This window comes from Erythrolamprus reginae, chromosome 7, assembly GCF_031021105.1.
Source record: "Erythrolamprus reginae isolate rEryReg1 chromosome 7, rEryReg1.hap1, whole genome shotgun sequence".
NCBI lineage: Eukaryota > Metazoa > Chordata > Lepidosauria > Squamata > Dipsadidae > Erythrolamprus > Erythrolamprus reginae.
In genome coordinates, this window is record NC_091956.1 from 68,665,289 (window position 1) to 68,685,703 (window position 20,415).

The 20,415-nt window shown below is 40.4% G+C and overlaps 1 protein-coding gene across 5 annotated transcripts in view; it reads right to left on the reverse strand.

The window, feature by feature from the left end:
• INPP4B (inositol polyphosphate-4-phosphatase type II B) overlaps positions 1-20,415 on the reverse strand; it is a 270,218-nt gene that overhangs the window by 111,263 nt on the left and 138,540 nt on the right. For all 5 annotated transcript variants that reach the window (XM_070757759.1, XM_070757756.1, XM_070757758.1 and 2 more), the window contains 5 exons: positions 20,113-20,185; positions 16,001-16,148; positions 12,182-12,312; positions 6,878-6,982; positions 6,022-6,130 (listed from right to left, as the gene is read on the reverse strand). In XM_070757759.1, the coding sequence (XP_070613860.1) occupies positions 6,022-6,130; positions 6,878-6,982; positions 12,182-12,312; positions 16,001-16,148; positions 20,113-20,185 (566 nt within the window). The remainder of the gene's footprint in view (positions 1-6,021; positions 6,131-6,877; positions 6,983-12,181; positions 12,313-16,000; positions 16,149-20,112; positions 20,186-20,415) is intronic.

Below are 20,415 nucleotides of genomic sequence, written 5' to 3' on the forward strand. Positions count from 1 at the left end.
CTAGCTATGCAGCCAAGCATCCTACTTGCTTTCCCTACCGCCTGACTGCACTGTTCACCCATTTTGAGACTGTCATTGTCACTGATTACTTATTGTAATGGACCCTACACATAGAATTACATTCAAAGCTGCCCTTGAAGACTTCTAGGCAAATAAAACGAGTACAAAATTCACAGGCCTTAATGTTAACTGGGAGAATCCAATACTGCCATGAAACACAAATGTTGGGAAAACTGCATCAGGTGGTGGTTTTTCTGATATAATTCAAGGTGATGGTAATCACTTTAAAATTCCTATGTACCTTGAAGACTGAAATTGCTTCAAGCAGAATCTGTCAACTCGTAAAGCATCCCTGGTCTGCTCTTGAGTTGCCATAGGCTAGGGCGAAAATGGCACAGCAGCCAAAGATAGAGGCACATTCCATGCTTTCTCCAAGGATTACCCATAGCAGCTGGAAGGAAGTGACCTCTACAATCCGCGAAGTTGCTCCATTGGAGAACGTGATTGATGACACACCCTAGGGGAAGGGGGGGAAACAGGGTCATAATTGGGGCGTAAATTACATAGGGTCAGTCAGAGCTCGCTTCATTTGGGAACGTGCTGACATGAAGCTCCTAATAAATGTGCCGGTACCTGGAGGCTGTTGGGGCCTGGATGGGTGTCAACAAGCTCAAACTCAATCCAGACAAGATGGAGTGGCTATGGGTCTTGCCTCCCAAGGACAATTCCATCTGTCCATCCATTACCCTGGGGGGGGGAACTATTGACCCCCTCAGAGAGGGTCCGCAACTTGGGCGTCCTCCTCGATCCACAGCTGACATTGGAACATCATCTTTCGATTGTGGCTAGGAGGGCGTTTGCCCAGGTTCGCTTGGTGCACCAGTTGCGGCCCTATTTGGACAGGGAGTCATTGCTCACAGTCACTCATGCCCTCATCACCTCGAGGTTCGATTACTGCAATGCTCTATACATGGGGCTACCTTTGAAAAGTGTTCGGAAACTTCAGATCGTGCAGAATGCGGCCGCGAGAGCAATCGTGGGGCTTCCTAGATTCGCCCACGTTTCTGCAACACTCCGTGGCCTGCACTGGCTGCCGATCGGTTTCCGGTCACAATTCAAAGTGTTGGTAATGACCTTTAAAGCCCTACATGGCATTGGGGCAGAATACATCCGGAACCGCCTTCTACCGCACGAATCCCAGCGGCCGATAAGGTCCCACAGAGTTGGCCTTCTCTGGGTCCTGTCGACCAAACAATGTCGTCTGGCGGCCCCAGGGGAAGAGCCTTCTCTGTGGTGGCTTCGGCCCTCTGGAATCAACTCCCCCCAGAGATTAGAACAGCCCCCACCCTCCTTGTCTTTCACAAATTACTCAAGACCCACCATTTTTGCCAGGCATGGGGGAGTTAAGATATTCTTTCCCCTAGGCCATTACAAGTTATGTATGGTATGTTTGTGTGTATGTTTGGTTTTTATAATAAGGGTTTTTTAGTTGTTTTATTAAATTGGATTGTTACAGGTTGTTTTAATCATTGTTGTTAGCCGCCCAGAGTCTGTGGAGAGGGGCGGCATACGAATCCAATGAATGAATGAATGAATGAATGAATGAATGAATGAATGAATGAATGAACGAATGAATGAATGAATGAATGAATAAATAAATAACTGTATTTCTTTTGAAGCTTTTGAGGCTCATGATTATGACCTATAAAGCCCTACATGGCATCGGGCCAGAATACCTATGGGACCTCCTCCTGCCGCATAAATCCCAGTGACCAGTTAGGTCCCACAGAGTTGACCTCCTCCAGGTCCCATCAACTAGACAATGCTGATTGGCGGGTCTTAGGGGAAAAGCCTTCTCTATGGGGGCCTTGACCCTCTGGAATCAACTCCCCCCGGAGGTCTGTACTGCCCCCACCCTCCTTGCCTTCCACAAGTGTTTCAAGACTCACTTATGTCGCCAGGCCTGGGGCCATTAGATTCTTGCCCCTTGGCCAATGAATGGAGTGAGAGAAACTGATTGAATGTGAATGACTGGTTTTTAGGCTTTTTAGTTTTAGATTATATATTTAATTAATTGTTTTATTATATGTTGTGAGCCGCCCCGAGTCCTCGGAGAGTGGCGGCATAAAAGTCCAATAAATATGATATAATATATATATGATTTAATTAGGGCATCCGTCAGAACCCCGACATATCTACAGTCAAAATGTACTAGCAGTGTTTTTACTGAGAGTCCCCGCCTTACAAATGTGATTTGGCAGAGAGCATTTTCTACACGATGTCCTTTCTTGTGAATAGTAGTTGAAGAACTACAGTCTCAATTTTACTGTGCAGCTCATACTGGAGAGACAGATGCTTTTTTACGCACTCATTTTAATTAGTCTCTCCCCTCAAATAAAATAGCTTGCCCTTTACGGGCTTGACAATCAAAACCTGTAATATGGCAGTCTTCCGACAGGCCCAGTTTATAGACAGTCTGGAATCGGTCATACTGAATAGCTCTATTAGTAGAGGAGACTTAAATGGGGAATAAACCTTCCGGAGAAAGTGTGGTTGATTGTAAGTTCCATGTACTTATACTCATCTAAAAATACATCTAATATTAATAATACTCACAGTTCGAGGTTCAATGCTGTTTTATAGTTAGAGACATGTTTTGTTTCTATGGGTACCAGAGCCTGGTACTATCACTTTATTTTCTGGTTGAAATTGACTCTTCTACATACAGTGGTACCTCATCATACAAACTTAATTGGTTCCAGGAGGAGGTTCGTAAGGTGAAAAGTTCGTTAAATGAAACAATGTTTCCCATAGGAATCAATGTAAAAGCAAATAATGCGTGCAAATCCTTCAGGAAAATCCCAAACTTTAGAAGGGAGGCGAACAGAGGGCAGGGAGGAGCAGCTAAAGGGGGCGGGTGGAAGAAACAAGGCTAGGCTAAAGGGTGAGTGGGAAGGAAGAAAGGCAAGAGGGGCGCCCCTCCCTTTTCTTTTTTCAAAAGACAAAGTTTCAGTGCCTTTGCAAACATGCAAAATCTTTACTCCTCCAAGCTGCCCCTCCCTTTTCTTTCTTAAAAAGACACCGTTTCAGTGCTTTTGCAAGCATGCAAAATCTTTACTCCTCCAAGCTGCCCCTCCCTTTTCTTTCTTAAAAAGACACCGTTTCAGTGCTTTTGCAAGCATGCAAAATCTTTACTCCTCCAAGCTGCCCCTCCCTTTTCTTTCTTCAAAAAAGAGGGAAAAAAGAAACCCCTTCATCCCAGCAGCAGCTGCTTGGGTTCGTAAGGAGAAAATAGTTTGGAAGAAGAGGCAAAAAAATCTTAAACACCGGGTTCGTATCTTGAAAAGTTCGTTAGAAGAGGCGTTCGTAAGATGAGGTACCACTGTATCTGGCTTTATTGGTTTTCAAAAACTGTTTTAAAAGAATTTGACTAAAAAAAGAAAATAGCACATTCCAATCCTTAGGACAGTGATGGTAAACCTTTTTCTTCTTGTGTGCCAAAAATGGAGTGTGCTGCCATGTTAGCTTACATTCGTGCCACTACATAACTGTGTGCCACATTGCTCATGTACACATCCTGTGCATGAAGCCCTCTCACATTGGGCCATTTTTCACCTTCAGGTTTCCCTGAAGCCTCCAGAATGCAAAAAACAGCCCAACGAGCAAACTGGAAGTTTGGAAAAACAGACATCCAGTGTTCTGCCTGACTGGCTCGGCAATGCGTAATAGTCCAATGAAAAGAAATCAAACACACACATGCTCTGCTAATCAGCAAACTTGTATTAGATAAACAAAAATAGCTTACTCAAAAAACAGTTCTTAATGTCCAAAAACAATGCAAGGCTTACTTCAGCCGCATACAAAAAACACAGGGAAAAACAAACAAAGACAACCTGGAATGAGCAAAGACATTTCAGGAGTCCTTTTGAATCTTTGAAGCAAACAGCAAGTCCCAGAGTTTTCACCTCCCACTTGTCTGAAAAAGCTGGGTTGAAAACTCCAACGGCACAGAAACTTCAAAGCAGGAGCCACAAAACAATACAGATAAACAGCCACAGTTTGCCTTGGCCTTTGTTCCCTTTTATACCTCTAGCCCTCATTAAGGGAACCACACCCAGCCCAGGTGCTCCTATAATGATTTGTAATACTCCTTAAAGCGATCCCTTCTTTGCATAGCTCTTCAGCTACATAGATCAATATATTGATCTGCAGAAGAACTCAGGGAGGAAAGACTGTCTGAGGGACTGCAGGCCAAATCCCCTGGGCTGTCTGCTGAATCCTGTGTCCCAGTGGCCTCGTCCTCCTGGCTGTCTGCCACATCTTCCTGGCTGTCAGACAGGCTTTCACATTCACTTTGTGCCGCGTCTCTCCCATCTGTGGGAGCAACGGCTGGCCCAGGCCCAAACACAACATCCAGTTTGCCCATTGGGCCATTTTTTGCACTCTGGAAGCTTCAGGGAAGCCTCCTGAAGCCTGGAAAACGTGAAAACAGCCTCCCCCACCCTCCAGAAGGCTGAAAATCAGCTAGCCAGCACACACATGCACACTGGAGCTGACATAGGGCAATGCCTTGCGTGCCCTCAGATAAGGCTCTACGTGCCATCTCTGGCACAAGTGCCATAGGTTCGCCATCACGGCCTTAGGACAGTGATGGTGAACCTTTTTTTCTCAAAGGTGCCCAAAGAGCATGGGCGCATGTTATCGCACATGCATGAGTGCCCACACCCATAATTCAATGCCTTCACTGTATATAAGTCTAAATGCTAATGCTATATTATGCTCTTATTTTATTTATAATTTTTCTACAATGAAATAGTGCTTTCTTATATACTGTATGCAGCTGCTTAGTCACGTAACTGTACGTTAGTATTTGAAATAAATATTCATTTTCAAAATTACAAAATTAATACAGATGAACAGATGGGTTTTATATGGACCACATTTGTAAGTGAGCCGAACTAATTACATTCTGCGGCCAGTATATGATTTAGAATGCAGCTAATCTTCATAAGAGTTTTCCAAATTCTGTAATATGACGTATGACACATATCTAAAACTACATATAAAATGCATCAAAAATGTTCCAAAATATAAATATTTATTGCATCCAGAAATACATATATTGCATGATTTAACATTGCACCCTACTGAATTGAAACAGCTGAAGGACATAAACTGATTCACCCTCTTCCATTCATTTTTTTTGCAAGTACATATGATTATGTTGTGATTAATAATTATATTCTTAAAGAAACTTTATATATTTATTTTTATAGTTTTTCAATTCCTTTTCTATAAAATTAGATGAATGAAAACAACTTTTTATAATTAGATATTTAAGTTTAATTTTCTAAACAGATACATATCAATGTGTTACCGTATACTCATTTAATAAAAGCAATAAAAAAAAGAGAATTAATAATATTGATATAATCCTTATCTTCATAACGCAAGGAGAAAAATTGCTAGAAATGTTGATATACAATACAAAATCATTTAGTCCAAACTATTTCTAAATTAACTTAGAAATATCTCCGGGACCGCCTTCTGCCGCACGAATCCCAGTGACCAGTTAGGTCCCACAGAGTTGGCCTTCTCCGGGTCCCGTTGACTAAACAATGTCGTCTGGCGGGACCCAGGGGAAGAGCCTTCTCTGTGGTGGCCCCCCGACCCTCTGGAACCAACTCCCCCTGGAGATTAGGATTGCCCCCACCCTCCTTGCCCTTCGTAAACTCCTCAAAACCCACCTCTGCTGTCAGGCATGGGAGAATTGAGACATCTCCCTCAGGCCTATATAATTTTGCATGGTATGTTTGTGTGTAGGTCTTGCTTTTTAAATACGTTTTTTTAAAGATATTTTAAATATTAGATTTGCTATACATTGTTTTTATTATTGCTGTAAGCCGCCCTGAATCTCTGAATCTACGGAGAGGGGCGGCATACAAATCTAAATAATAATAATAATAATAATAATAGTAATAATAATAATAATAATAATAATAGTTAGTAAGACTAACTTACTTTCGTCTTTCTGCCTCAAATTTATTCAATAATTTCTGAAGACCACCATTTTTAAATCCCTGAAAATGTGCTGCTGGAGCTCCCACAGTGATGACATCATAAAGAACATCTGCAAGAGAAAGATTATATACTAAATTGTACACATAGGGATGCATTGTAATCTTATAGCAATGAAAAGTAGTTTTAATAATAATTAATAATAATAATAATAATAATAATAATAATAATAATAATTTATTAGATTTGTGTGCCGCCCCTCTCCGAAGACTCGGGGCGAAGACTCCGAAAACTCCTAAGTAATACAAATAAATTTGCCCCCCTGCAAATGAATTTCAATTCCCAACCACTTGCAAATGACCAGGTTTACCACTGTAGGGTTCTTCTGAATTTTGGAGCTTCTTTCCCTCCTGAAAGCCTTTTTTATTGTCTCATTTACATAATCACCAGATGTTAAACTAAACGAAGAGCTTACTGTACTATATTGTTCAAACCCATCTAGGAATAGAATAGAATAGAATAGAATAGGAAGGTTTTTTTCCTGCCCTAAGACTTTCCTACTCCCTCTTAAAAAGGCATTTGTTTGTTTTTTTTAATGTACATTCTATCCTGGTGGCTTAAAATAGCAATAAACGTATCTATTGTAGGAAAACTAACATACTACTATAATAAAACTCCCATGAGCTACATAATTATAAATCCCCCAGTTGAATGAATAATTATCTGTCAATTTTATATACAGCTCTATACATTTCAACAGCAGAAATAGCCAAATCTAAAAGTGAAATCAATAGAGAAGAAATAAAAAGATATTTCATGATTTAAGTTAAATTATTAGGTATAACATTATACAGCCTACCTTTTATACAAGGACCCTGCACGAGCATTCTCTGCAGATGTAGATTTATTGGAACAAATTCTAGTGTTTTTTCTCCTTTACTGCAACTTGATTTGAAAGACGAGCCTGAAAAAAATTATAAAATATCCTTAACTTAGCATCCAGATGTCTTCTCTTTCTTAAAATCTAGGAAGATACAGTGATACCTCTACTTACGAACTTAATTCGTTTTGTGACCAGGTTCTTAAGTAGAAAAGTTTGTAAGAAGCAGCAATTTTTCCCATAGGAATCAATGTAAAAGCAAATGATGTGTGCGATTGGGGAAACCACAGGGAGGGTGGAGGCCCTGTTTCCTCCCAGGAGATTCCTAGAGAGGCCCTGGAGGCTTCTCCCTGCCTTTTCCGGTTACAGTTTCGGAGGCTCGGGTTTGCAAGTGGAAAATGGTTCTTGAAAAGAGGCAAAAAAAATCTTGAACATCCAGTTCTTATCTAGAAAAGTTTGTAAGTAGAGGCATTTGTAGGTGTTCTGTCTGGGTCACTCCAGAAGCCAATACCAACCCAAAAAGAGAAGCCAGACACACTGGTAAAAGGCAAAGGCAGTTTTATAAAATTCAAGAAAAACACAGGTAACAGAAAATGTCCTTACAAACAGGAAAATTCTGTATCTTCAGATATATCCATGAAGGCAAAAGTCCATGCAGCAATACAGGATTCTTGCTGTCAAGCAGAGGCTGTAGATAGCAGACCTACACCTCCCACGGGTCTTCCAAAGCTGCTGGGCCACAAGCCAGGAACAGAGACGCCAAGAAACAAGACAGGATAACGCAACTCCAAACTGATAACACTCCACATGGCTTCAAGGGCTTGCCTGCCTTTTAAACCCTGCTAAGGAGGACCACACCCAAACCCAGCTGTTCCTAATTCAGTGCTGATAATACTTCTTTAATTGCTCCTTTCTTTGATCTGACCGTCTCTGTCGCATGTCAATGACGGCTTGAGCTTCATCACCTAATGACTCCAAACTACTGGCTGGGGAGAGCCCCCCCCCCCCCGGGGCTCTCATGCTGTTCTCCTTCATCCCATTCCTGATTTTCCTCTCTCCCGTCCGACTGTTCAGCCCCCTCCTCTTTGCTGTCCTCCTCCTCCGGGCATGGAGCCAGCAGAGACACAGTCGGTCCCTGAGCAGCCTCAGACTGAACCACAACAGTAGGTAGAGGTACCACTGTATTTTGAAGTTATTATGTGAAACATTTTTGGGTGTCTGTGCTGCAGTTAGCGCCCAGGCAATCACAGGAAAAGAGACCTGCTTTAAATAATTGCTGACTAGTCCTATAGGACAGCACTATGCTCCACAGCACATTTCCCCCTTTTAATCTGAATACTGCTCTACTTTCAATTTTGTAAGAGTTCATACCATAGGAATTATGTGATGTCCAAACCCACTGGACAGGAGAAGTGGAAGAGTAATTTAGGAAATATAAAGGGATATTCCCTAATATCATTATCCAAGACTATCTGTACTATTGTAATCAAAGTATTGTCACTGTGTAATTGGTATGCGAAATCCAGAGGACTAAACACCCACTTTGGTGAATAGCAATCAATCTCATTGTTATTAAGGCCATAGACCAGCATATACTTATATATATTATATATTTAATTAATATATACCATAGTTTTACTGATAATGATATATTTATTACATATATTTAGTAAAAATAAAGATCTTTGTGCATCTTAAAGACTACTTTTTAAAGTATTACCTGATGTATAATACTTAAAGTGTGTACATTCTCCTCTTATGGGAGGTGGTGTCTATAAATAGTAAAGTTAGAAGTAAATGAAATGAAGGAATAATAACTTTTATAGCAAAAACCTCACATATTCTCACTTAGAAATAAATGCAACTAAACAACCACTGCAATAATCATGAAAAAATCTGTAGCATTCTCATTTTATAATCAAGTACTATAGTTAGTCTTTCCTTAATAGTTGGATTCTCTTGGTTTTGGGAGAGAAATGCCCGAGCTCCATGTTCTAGAATTTTCAGTGCAAACCCCCTGATCAATACCTCTCCATTGCTCTCCTCAACTATGGAGAACTCAGCTACTATGTATGTATAGCAAACATGAACTACCTGTAATTCTATTCCAAGACATAATGGAATTTAGTTACAAGTATTTTGGAAATCTTGATGTAGAAGGAATAAGATACAGATAAATAACTCAGATTAACTCAGTCAAAAATAATAGAGACACAAACAACAATACAGGGGTACCTCAGTTCTCGACCACAATTCATTCCAGAAGTGTGGTTGAGAACCGATTTGGTCGAGTACCGAATTAATTTATCCCATAGGAAATAATGGAAATGGGTTTAATTGGTTTCCAGCCCCTATTTCCTTTATTTCCTATGGCAGTGTTTTTCAACCGGTGTGCCGCGGCACACTAGTGTGCCGCGAGACATGGTCAGGTGTGCCGCGAGGCGGCTCCCCCCCCCGCTATTGCCCCCCGCCGCCGCCGCTATTGGCACCCTCGCGCCCATGGCTTCTCATCGCTTCCCCGAAAGCTGCGCGTGTGCGCGTGCGCATGCACCCCAAAATACCCCCGCGTGCACCCTTTTTCATGGCCGCACGCTCCTCATCCCCCTGCCAGCCCGCGGGGGGGCGGGCAGGCGCCAGCAGCAGAAGGGAAGGGAGCCGCGGCCGCCCCTGCCTCCCCACGGTGCCTCCAGCCCCCTCGGCCTTTCGGCGCTGCCCCCCGCCCGCCCCCCTCTCCTCCTCCGCTGTCTCCTGCCTTTCGGCGTGGCTCCTCCCGCACCCGGAACGCACGCCCTGCCCGTCTCACCTTTGCGAGAGCACTTTCGTCCCGGGCTCTCAGCAAGGGGGTTGCAGGAGAGACGGGGCAGGCGTTCTCTCAGCAGAGGCCAGCAAAGGTGATATTCAATGTCGGGAGCACGCGGGCGGTTGCGCGCGCTCCCTACCCCCCTGCTAGCCGCTCGGAATATTCAAAATAAGAAAAACCTTCGCCGGTGAAGGCTTTTCTTATTTTGAATATTCTGAGCGGCTAGCAAAGGGGTAGGGAGCGCGCGCAACCGCCCGCGTGCTCCCGACATTGAATATCACATTCGCCAGCCTCCGCTGAGAAGAACGGAGAGAGAACGAGAGTGAGTGAGAGCAACAGACAGCAAGATAGAGAGAAAGTGAGAAAGAGAGAGAGAGAAAGGGGGGAGAGAAAGAGAGCAAGAGAGAGAGAGAGAGAAAGCAAGAGAGAGAGAGAGAAAACAAGAGAGAGAAAGTGAGAAAAAGAGAAAGAGGGAGGGAGAGAAAGAGAGAGAGAGAAAGAACAAGAGAGAGAGAAAGAAAATAAGAGAGAAAAAGAGATAGCAAGAGAGAGAGAAAGCAAGAGAGACAGATAGGGAGAGGAAAGGAGAGAGAGAAATGAGAACAAAAAGGGGAGAAAAAAGGAGAAATGATTGAGGCAGAGAATGAGAGGAGAGAGAAACAAAAGAGAGAGAGAGGGGTGATTCTTGAAGCATATGGTAAAAAGCACCCAAATAATAAGAAACGCCCCCCAGCCCACACCTGTTTTTGAAAAGAATAAAAGAGAAAAACCCCCAGCCCTCAACTGGTTTTGGAAATGGTTCCAGTGTGTATACACACACACACATAAGGGGGGGAGAGAGACAGGGATGGAAAAAGAGGAGAAGTGAGAGGGAAAAGGAATGAGGGAAAAAGGGAGGAAGAGAGAGAAATGACAAACATGAGAGAGAAAAGGGGGAAAGACAGGAGAAGTACCCAGAAATGAGATATAAATTTGAGTAGGGATGATTGATGATTGACTGTATTTATAAGGGGATGTTACATGGGATTGTATATACGAGGGGGTTATGTATGTATGTATGTATGTATGTATGTATGTATGTATTTATTTATTTATTTATTTATTTATTTATTTGATTTGTGTCATTTTGGTTGGTGGTGTGCCCCAGGATTTTGTAAATGTAAAAAATGTGCCGCGGCTCAAAAAAGGTTGAAAATCACTGTCCTATGGGATAAAGATCTGAGGTCTAAGCACTCCAAGCTGTAGTAAGGGTGGGGGCAGCTGCAATACCGGCAGTTTTGGGGGGGGGGGCTCCATTCCTCAGTGGTTCGTCCTCTTCCCTTTAAGCAGCTACACCAACTTTCTCCTTCCCGACGGTGGCGACGGCGGCGGCGGCTTTCCTTCAAGCAGCAGAAGCGCCGGGAACGTCACATGAGAAAGGGAAGCCGCTGACGTTCCCGGCGCTGCTGCTGCTCGAAGAAAAGCCACCACCGCCGTTGCCGGGATGGAGAAAGTTGGTGTAGCTGCTTAAAGGGAAGAAGACGAACTACTGAGGAAAGGAGCCCCCCCGAAACTGCCAGTATTGCAGCCGCCCCCACCCTTCCTACAGCTTGGAGCGCTTAGATTAGAGACTGGGAGGCTGTTTAGTGGGTGGCCAGGATGGGCGTGTCGGATTCCGACTCCCATTCCGTCTCACCCCATCCCCTCAGATCTTGTAGCATTTCAGATAATAAACAAAATTTTCTGTGGCTGTTCGGTATCCGAATTTTTGTTCAGATACCGAAGCAAATTTTTGCCGAAAATTTTGTTCGGTATCCGAAATGTACGAGAACCAAAACGTTTGAGTACCGAGGTACCACTGTAGTTCTTAATATTTAGGAGCAATAGCAGCACAGTGGTTAGAATGCAGTACTGCAGGCTAACTTACTGCTACCTTTATTTATTTTATGTTATTGTTTTGTCAAATACATATTGGTGGTATACAAAGATATAACAATGTTTATATACACGATACTAGTAAAAGAGAAACATTAAGACAGGGGATGGAAGCCACGGTGGTGCATTTATGAAAGCTGTTTATTAAATAACTGATAAGATGGAAAGATCTTGTGGATGATCTATTTAAAAAATCATTATCATTAGCTAATAGTCCTGAACTGCAGTATTTCTGCAATCCCGATGTCCAGAGAACGAAACAGGAGATTCGTGCTATTATCTGGGCCAGTGTTTCTTAACCTTGGTAATTTTAAGATGTGAGGACAAATTTACAATTCTGGGAGTTAAAGTCCATTCATCTTAAAAAAATAGTCAAGGTTGAAAAAAACCCTAATCTAGACTTTCAAAAATCTTACATTCAAGTAATATCACAGATTAAATATTGTAATCCCCCATAAATTTGAGAGAAAAGGAAAAGGTCATATATATACTCATGGTTTGTACTCTATACTTGTTTAGAAAATAAAAATTCACAAATTCATAAATTTAATTATTAAACATTTTCTGACCTGTATATTTTCCAAGTTCTGCAAGCATATTTTGGTACAGGATCAACATTTGATCACAGTGTGCAATAACATTTTTACGCATATTGTCCCAATGTGGAGAAAGCTCCCCAAGTTCTTTAAGGTCCTGATTCCTGTAGCAAAATAACAATAAAACTTATATTATCAATCCAATGCTACAAAAATATTAATGCAAATTAAACAGTTAAACAGCTATAGTATAAGCTAGTTTTACCATTATTATTTATATATAATATTATCCTGGGCCTAATAAATAAAGTAGGGTTTTTTTTGCAAAGAAATGGATTCAGTTAATGCACAGAATATTTGAATAGAAAAGATTTCTTAACCTGGTACCCGTTATATGTCTTGTCAAGAATGGATAAGAATTCTAAGAATGAAAATCTCCATATACAGTATCTACATTCTAAAAGGCTGCTAGGCCATCTTAGACATACAAATGTTGGTCTGTTATTTCTATGTTTTGCAGAAATATATTTGAGTCTTCCAAAAATTCAAGGGTACAAATTTCAGACACACACACACTTGAAAGTTCAAAAACAATGTTCTTTATCACAAAATTCAAAAGAAATAAAGCACCCTTTTTTGTATTGCAAAGAGCACTCTTCCCAAAATAACCTTGTAAGCTGTATAAGCCCCTTAAACAGTGGTTAAGTACTTAGCTATCAGCTGTGAAGAAACATCGCAGCCTTCCTTCTTCCACGAAGTGAAATACACACACTTTGCTCTGCTTTGGTTTCAAAGTCGTGAAAAATCAACAAAGTCCGGAAACAGCAAGGCACGGTCCTGAAGAATTGTGATCAGACAATCTTCCACAATGGCCAAGCCAGCACACTGCTATTTGTATGAGCAGCTCTAATTACTGGAGCCCCACCCAAACACAGGTGGCCTCTCTTATCTCCTGTAATATTTCTTTAATTGGTCTCTTCTATGCATAACTGCGCATGCGTGGATACAACACTTCCTCATCCGAATCAACCGAAGATAATGGAGATTGGCTTCCTGGGATGTGTGCCAAGCCCTCCTCTTCCAAGTCACCCCCACCTTCTTCTTCGTCCGAGGAAACTGCACTACCTGACTCTGTCGGCAATAAAACAGGCCTATGACATGTTGATGTTTCCCCTGCATCCACCTCCACATTCCTTGGGGCAGGAGCTGGGCCAGAGCCAACCACAACAATATAATACAGATGAAATAAATGGAAGTAAGCCTTAAGTCAGTATCCCTTAATATCCATGTCTTACCTCCTTCCATTTACATTAACATTTGATGTGATGTCATCTTTTAAAATCTACATCTTAGCCATTTTTGCAATTCTAATTTTGTTCTCCACCTTTAATATGAAAATAAGCTGGTTTCCATCTGCATTTACTGCAACGGTCAGCATTCTTTAATACTGAAGAATATGCTACACTGAAAAACATGGAATCTAAACCAACAAATTCACTAGCATCATTAAACAAGACCTCCACAACTCAACAAATAATGATAATTGTTTGACTTGGATGATGAGAACGGCACATTCAGATTTTCAATTTTTAATCACACCACTTTAAGAAAATCTTACTTTCACTTTTAATATGTACTATCAGGATAGATCTGTCTGGATTAATTATCTTGGCAAGTGCACCCATTAAGTGAAAATGTTAGGCTAATAAAAGATGCACAAAATCACAAAAGGACATCCTTTAGCAAATTGCCAGCTTCCTATTAACTCTGGAGACTGACATAATTGAAACAGAATTCCTATCAGTATTAAATGAAAACATATGGAAAATTTTTATTGCTAGAACTACAACTGCTTGGTTCCACTGAATATGGAAAACTCTAGTAGTTTCTATTGTGCTGGGTGAAATTTGATTTTAACATACGTTTTAAACTACATACCTCTGTTTCTCCTTTGATATTAGATATTATGATTGGTGAAAACTTGCTGAGAACAATATAATTGTACTGCTAATTCTAATACATTTTGAGATTGTTAATAACTTCAGGTATCAAATATGGAAAAAAACATGAAATTTTAAGATTCTTGTTGGAAAAATAACATCATTTAGTCCTTTCATTCTTGAATTATTTAAGCATGGGACTCTTAAGCAAATCAATTTTACATCAAAATGATGACATGTGAACTGATGTAAATTCTACCTTTATATAGTTGTGTTGCAAGTTATGGTATTTGCATAATTAATAATACACATAAAATATTAATTCCGAACTCCTCCTCTTACTAAAAACTGCTAAATTTGACATTATATTTATCTATGAAACATGGCTAAATGTATCCCTCCCTGGCTCCATTATCACAGTAAGAGTCTATCATGTTCATCGATCTAATCATGAAACTCAAAGAGGAGGTGGAATTAGATGCTTTGGGAGGCAACCTCGCGCTGGGTGTATGGGACGCAGTGCAAGAGAGTCACCACAGCGAAGTGGTTTATTCCCCCTACAAGCACCCAGAGAAAGAAAAATGCTTTGTTCACTCTGGACTGCCAAAGCCTCCTTAAGCAACCACGAAAAGCCCAAGATGGTCGGATTAAAGGGGGATTATTTATTTACTTATTTACTTATTTACTTATTTACTTATTTACTTATTTACTTATTTACTTATTTACTTATTTACTTATTTACTTATTTACTTATTTACTTATTTACTTATTTACTTATTTACTTATTTACTTATTTACTTATTTACTTATTTACTTATTTACTTATTTACTTATCAATCAGATTTGTATGCCGCCCCTCTCCACAGACTCAGGGCGGCTAACAGCAATAATAATACAATGTAAACAAATCTAATATTTAAGTTAATTTTAAAAAACCCAATTTAGAAACCAATCATACATACTAGCATAAATTTTATAAGCCTAGCGGGAGGGAAAATCTCAATTCCCCCATGCCTGACGACAGAGGTGGGTTTTAAGGAGCTTACGAAAGGCAAAGAGGGTGGGGGAAACTCTGATATCTGGGGGGAGTTGGTTCCAAAGAGTCGGGGCCGCCACAGAGAAGGCTCTTCCCCTGGGTCCCGCCAAACGACATTGTTTAGTTGACGGGACCCGGAGAAGGCCAACTCTGTGGGACCTAACTGGTCGCTGGGATTCGTGCGGAATGGCAGGAAACTGGCCAGGCATTCGTGCTGCTCTCAAATTTCCTGGGAAATTTTTCCAGGCTCGGGTTCTTAAGTAGAAAATGGTTCTTAAAAAGAGGCAAAAATATTTTGAACACCCAGTTCTTATCTAGAAAAGTTCTTAAGTAGAAGCATTTTTAGGTAGATGAACCACTGTCTGTCTGTCTGTCTATCTACACACACACACACACACACCTGTGGCAATATTAATGGTCTGATTATCAGACCAGTTAACTCAAAAATTTAACTTGTAACATATGAACATATAAAATCTGCCTGGCTAGAATAACATGATTAAGCTTCTTGAAAAATCTTCTACTATGTTTTACTACTGAATACTAATTCAGAAAAAAACTGTAAAGCAACTGTAAAGCAATTTCAGATCTGGATTGGACACAACTACTACAGGTAGGCCAGTGGAAAGGAAATTCTATAAAAGGTTTTCTCTTTAGCTGCAACTTGCCTCAGTTTTAATGCCTGTTGTAGCCCTCTAGCAACAGTTTGATTCTTTTACATTATCTCCAGTTTAACTTCACTGGAGCAAGCAGACTGGAATTCTGAATTCCTCACATTTTAGTTTATTACTAATCGATGTTTTAGTCAATTTCTACCAGCAGTTTTCTAAAAAGTATTCTAACAGTATGTTTTTTAAACATTTTCATTTCACTTACCTTCTAAGATCTTCCTTTATGTGTAGGCTGATGAGTTCCTTGGGAATATGAAAAGAAAGATTGCTCTCAAACATCTGTTCTCGTATATACATCCACTTGTTGTCAGAAGTGGGGAACGTATATAATTTACAGATTGGGTTTTGTAACACTGTAAAAGACAAAGATTAACTGCAGCTTACATTTCCCCCCAAAAATACTGCAGTGTGTGTTTCCCAAGTAAGTGAAAGTTGTAGTTTGAAAAGAAGAAAGAGCAGAGACACTTGAATTCTGGCGTTGGAGAAAACTGAGTAGATAGTGGACAGCCAAGAAAATAAAGCATGAATCAAACAAGTCAACATAGAATTCTCACTCAAGAAATAAATGACCACGATCAAATATTGGGATGGTGGGTCAATGGTGGAAGCCAGTTCTATTAATGGTTCAATTCTATTATTAATATCTGCAATAGGGAACTTGCCAGGATATAATTGTTCCTAACTATTTTTACAATCTGCTTCAATAATGATCCCTTTGTGATTTTTTATGTTAGCAAATGGTATAGCTCCTTGGCATGCTCATCATTAGGTACTGAAATTGAATTTATACATCATGAAAATTTTTATAACTCCAGAGAGGAGGTAAAATTGCCTGTTCCAGATTGGATTTCATTCTCCTGAGCTTCTGGATTCAAATGTCTCTCTTTTCTAAATTGTTTAAAGAGTCAATGATTGATCAGACAATATGCTTTTTGAAATATAATTACTTAAAATTGTAATGTGCATAGTGGTAATTTTCATTAGAGTATAGTTTTCTTTATGGGGCTGCTTTCACTTAAATCTAGAAACTTCAGTTGGTACAACATTTAGCACCCATGTTGATTTTGGAAGAAGTAAATACAGTGGTACCTCATGATACGAACTTAATTGATTCCAGGAGGAGGTTCGTAAGGTGAAAAGTTCGTAAGACGAAACAATGTTTCCCATAGGAATCAATGTAAAAGCAAATAATGCGTGCAAATCCTTCAGGAAAATCCCAAACTTTAGAAGGGAGGCGAACAGAGGGCACGGAGGAGCAGCTAAAGGGGGCGGGTGGAAGAAGCAAGGCTAGGCTAAAGGGTGAGTGGGAAGGAAGAAAGAAAGGCAAGGGGGGCGCCCTTCCCTTTTCTTTCTTCAAAAGACACCGTTTCAGTGCCTGTGGCTGTTCTCTGCAAAGCCTTTCCCATTCCAAGCCGCCCCTCCCTTTTCTTTCTTCAAAAGACACCCTTTCAGTGCCTGCAAGCACGCTGTTCTCCTACTTTTGTTAGTGCAAAGTCTTTCCCCCTCCAAGCCGCCCCTCCCTTTTCTTTCTTCAAAAGACACCCTTTCAGTGACTCTGCAAGCACGCTGTTCTCCTAGTTATTTAAATTGAGTCTTTTCCCCTCCAAGCCACCCCTCCCTTTTCTTCTTAAAAAGACACCCTTTCAGTGCTTGCAAACACGCTGTTCTCCTAATTATTTAAATGGAGTCTTTTCCCCCTCCAAGCCGCCCCTCCCTTTTCTTTCTTCAAAAAGGGGGGGGGAAAGAAACCCCTTCATCCCAGCAGCAGCGGCTTGGGTTCGTAAGGTGAAAATAGTTCTTGAAAAGTTCGTTAGAAGAGGCGTTCGTAAGATGAGGTACCACTGTATATTTTTATATTTTTGTATGAAAGTACAAAAAGTACTTCATTTCCAGGAAAATATCATGTGCTGGTCATTATACTAAACATCCTTCAGGATTTTGATAGAATATCCTTTTTTATATGAACTGTCATATTTACTGAACTCTTACCAGGACATTGGCCTCCAGATGCCATGACTTGTCCTTCCAACTGTTTCAAAAGTACTCCCTGAAATTCTGAGGGACCTAGTATTTTTAATAGCCGTTAAAAAGCCTTTAAAATACATTGCTTTGTCTTTTTCATTGCTGTTTTTAACTGTTTTAATTAATGTCATTTAATTGCTATTTTAATTGTTTTTAATATCTCAGTTTTATATTTATTTTTATTACCAACTATTGAAAGAATTCATTTTATATTTATATTTGTTCATAAATCCATGAAAACTTTTGCAACAAAAGATTTATGATTTCTATGAACTTGCCTTTCCCCAATCTGTGCCATTCAGATGTGTTTTGTTATTATGTTGTCTGGGAGATTATGGAAGATACAATCCAAAATTAAATATGAAGTTACTCTATGCTTCAGAGAAAACCTCTGAACAGAGATAATTAAAATTTCCTTTGCATTAGTGGCTCTAATAATTTATCTCATAAAAAGAACTTGCTAGTAAAGAAGAGAAAAGAAACCTAATTTTTGGAAGGTCAAAATATTAAGAAAAGTCCCTTATTTCCTTTATTGGGTCATTATTCTTATGGAACCTTCTCTGTTTGACTTTGATTTTTTTAAAAATAATAAAATAAAAGACATGTTGATAAGCTAAGAAGTTAAGCAGATGTACTGACTGTATGTGCCCGCACATGTAATCCACAAGTCATTTTAATGTCTGTTGACATCACATTTTATGACATTCATCATATGACTCTGATTAAATTCACTGTCCAAATGATCTAGGCGAGGGTCAAACTCCCAGCCCATGGACCGGATGCGTCATGTGCTGGCCACACCTCTGCCCAGTTTAGCGAAGGGAGAAAAGGTCCTGATACTCATGACACCGTGAACTTGACATCCCACATCTAGGCTATTTTGTTGTTCTTAATGGCATGTCCAATAATAGGCTGGATAAGGAACAATACACTGAATCAAAATCCAACAAAGATACTTTAGGGGGAAAGTTCAAGTATCCAAGGGAGTAGTGTTGGAAGGACAGAGCTTGCTTGAAATTCATAGCTTGAAATTCTCAGTGATTTACCTCTGCTGCTGAAAATTCTGCTTTGACCCAGAAAGCTTGACTGCTTTAAATTGGAACTCTGATTAACAATTCTGCCTATACGCTAATAGTTTAGTCTATTCATCCACCATTATATATATTCCAGATTACACTAATATGCATTAAGTACAATTCTGGCCTTCAATGTAAAACCTACAGAGAAAATGGGTGGATGGTTTCATGGGATTTCTGCAGAGGACGAGCACATTTTCCAATACAGTGATACCTCATCTTACAAACGCCTCGTCATACAAACTTTTTGAGATACAAACTTGGGGTTTAATATTGTTTTGCCTCTTCTTACAAACTATTTTCACCTTACAAACCCACTGCCGCCGCTGGGATGCCCCGCCTCAGGACTTCCATTGCCAGCGAAGCACCCGTTTTTGCACTGCTGGGATTCCCCTGAGGCTCCCCTCCATGGGAAACCCCACCTCTGGACTTCCGTGTTTTTGTGATGCTGCAGAAGAATCCAAGCAGCACAAAAACGGATGCTTCACTGGCAACGGAAGTCCGGAGGTCGGGTTTCCCAGTGAAAAGAGCCTCAGTGAAATCGCAGTATTGCAAAAATACAGAGGTCCGGAGGTGGGGTTTCGAGGACTTCGGTGTTTTTGCGATGCTGTGATTTCACTGATGCTCCCTTCACTGGGAAACTCCACCTCTGCACTTCCGTTGCCAGCGAAGCACTCGTTTTTGTGATGCTGGGATTCCCCTGCAGCATCGCAAAAACACAGAAGTCCGGAGGTGGGGTTTCCTATTGAGGGGAACCTCATGGGAATCCCAGCAGTGCAAAAGCGGGCACTTCGGCTGGCAAAAGGGGTGAATTTTGGGCTTGCACGCATTAATCGCTTTTCCATTGATTCTTATGGGAAACATTGTTTCGTCTTACAAACTTTTCACCTTAAGAACCTCATCCCGGAACCAATTAAGTTTGTAAGACAAGGTATCACTGTAGTTTAAAATGATTTTTCCTTTGCTGTTATAGGACCTAGTGCTTCTGAAAAAGAAATTCTAGACGACAACATTCACTGAAGCTATCAAAACCAGGGTAACCACATATATGTGGAGAGATGATTGTACAGTAAGCAAGACATTTGCATATATACTTTGACCCTTACTAGAAGCTGACAGAAATCAAACGACGCTGAAACTAGCTCACTCTTTTAATTCAATACTAAGATTAGCATTAGACATTCAATTAATCTCACCATAAGAAGTTAAATGTACATACCTGCATTTAATAATGGTAAATTATCTTTATTAATTGTGTTTTCTGGAGACGGACAGGAATAAACCAAGCCACACTGAAAGATAAAGTTAGTGAATGTAAACAAGAATTCATAATACAGGATTTAAAAAAGAGTCATAAAGCAATCATACTATATTCAGGATAATATACTACCTTGGTTAAATACTATAGTGCATGCTGTTTCTCTACTCCGTTATCTTTAAAATGTCAACACTTTTGCCAGTTTGAGTGGAAAAAATGTTTAACTTCTTACAAAGTGAGGACTTCATGAACTAAAGGCTTTTT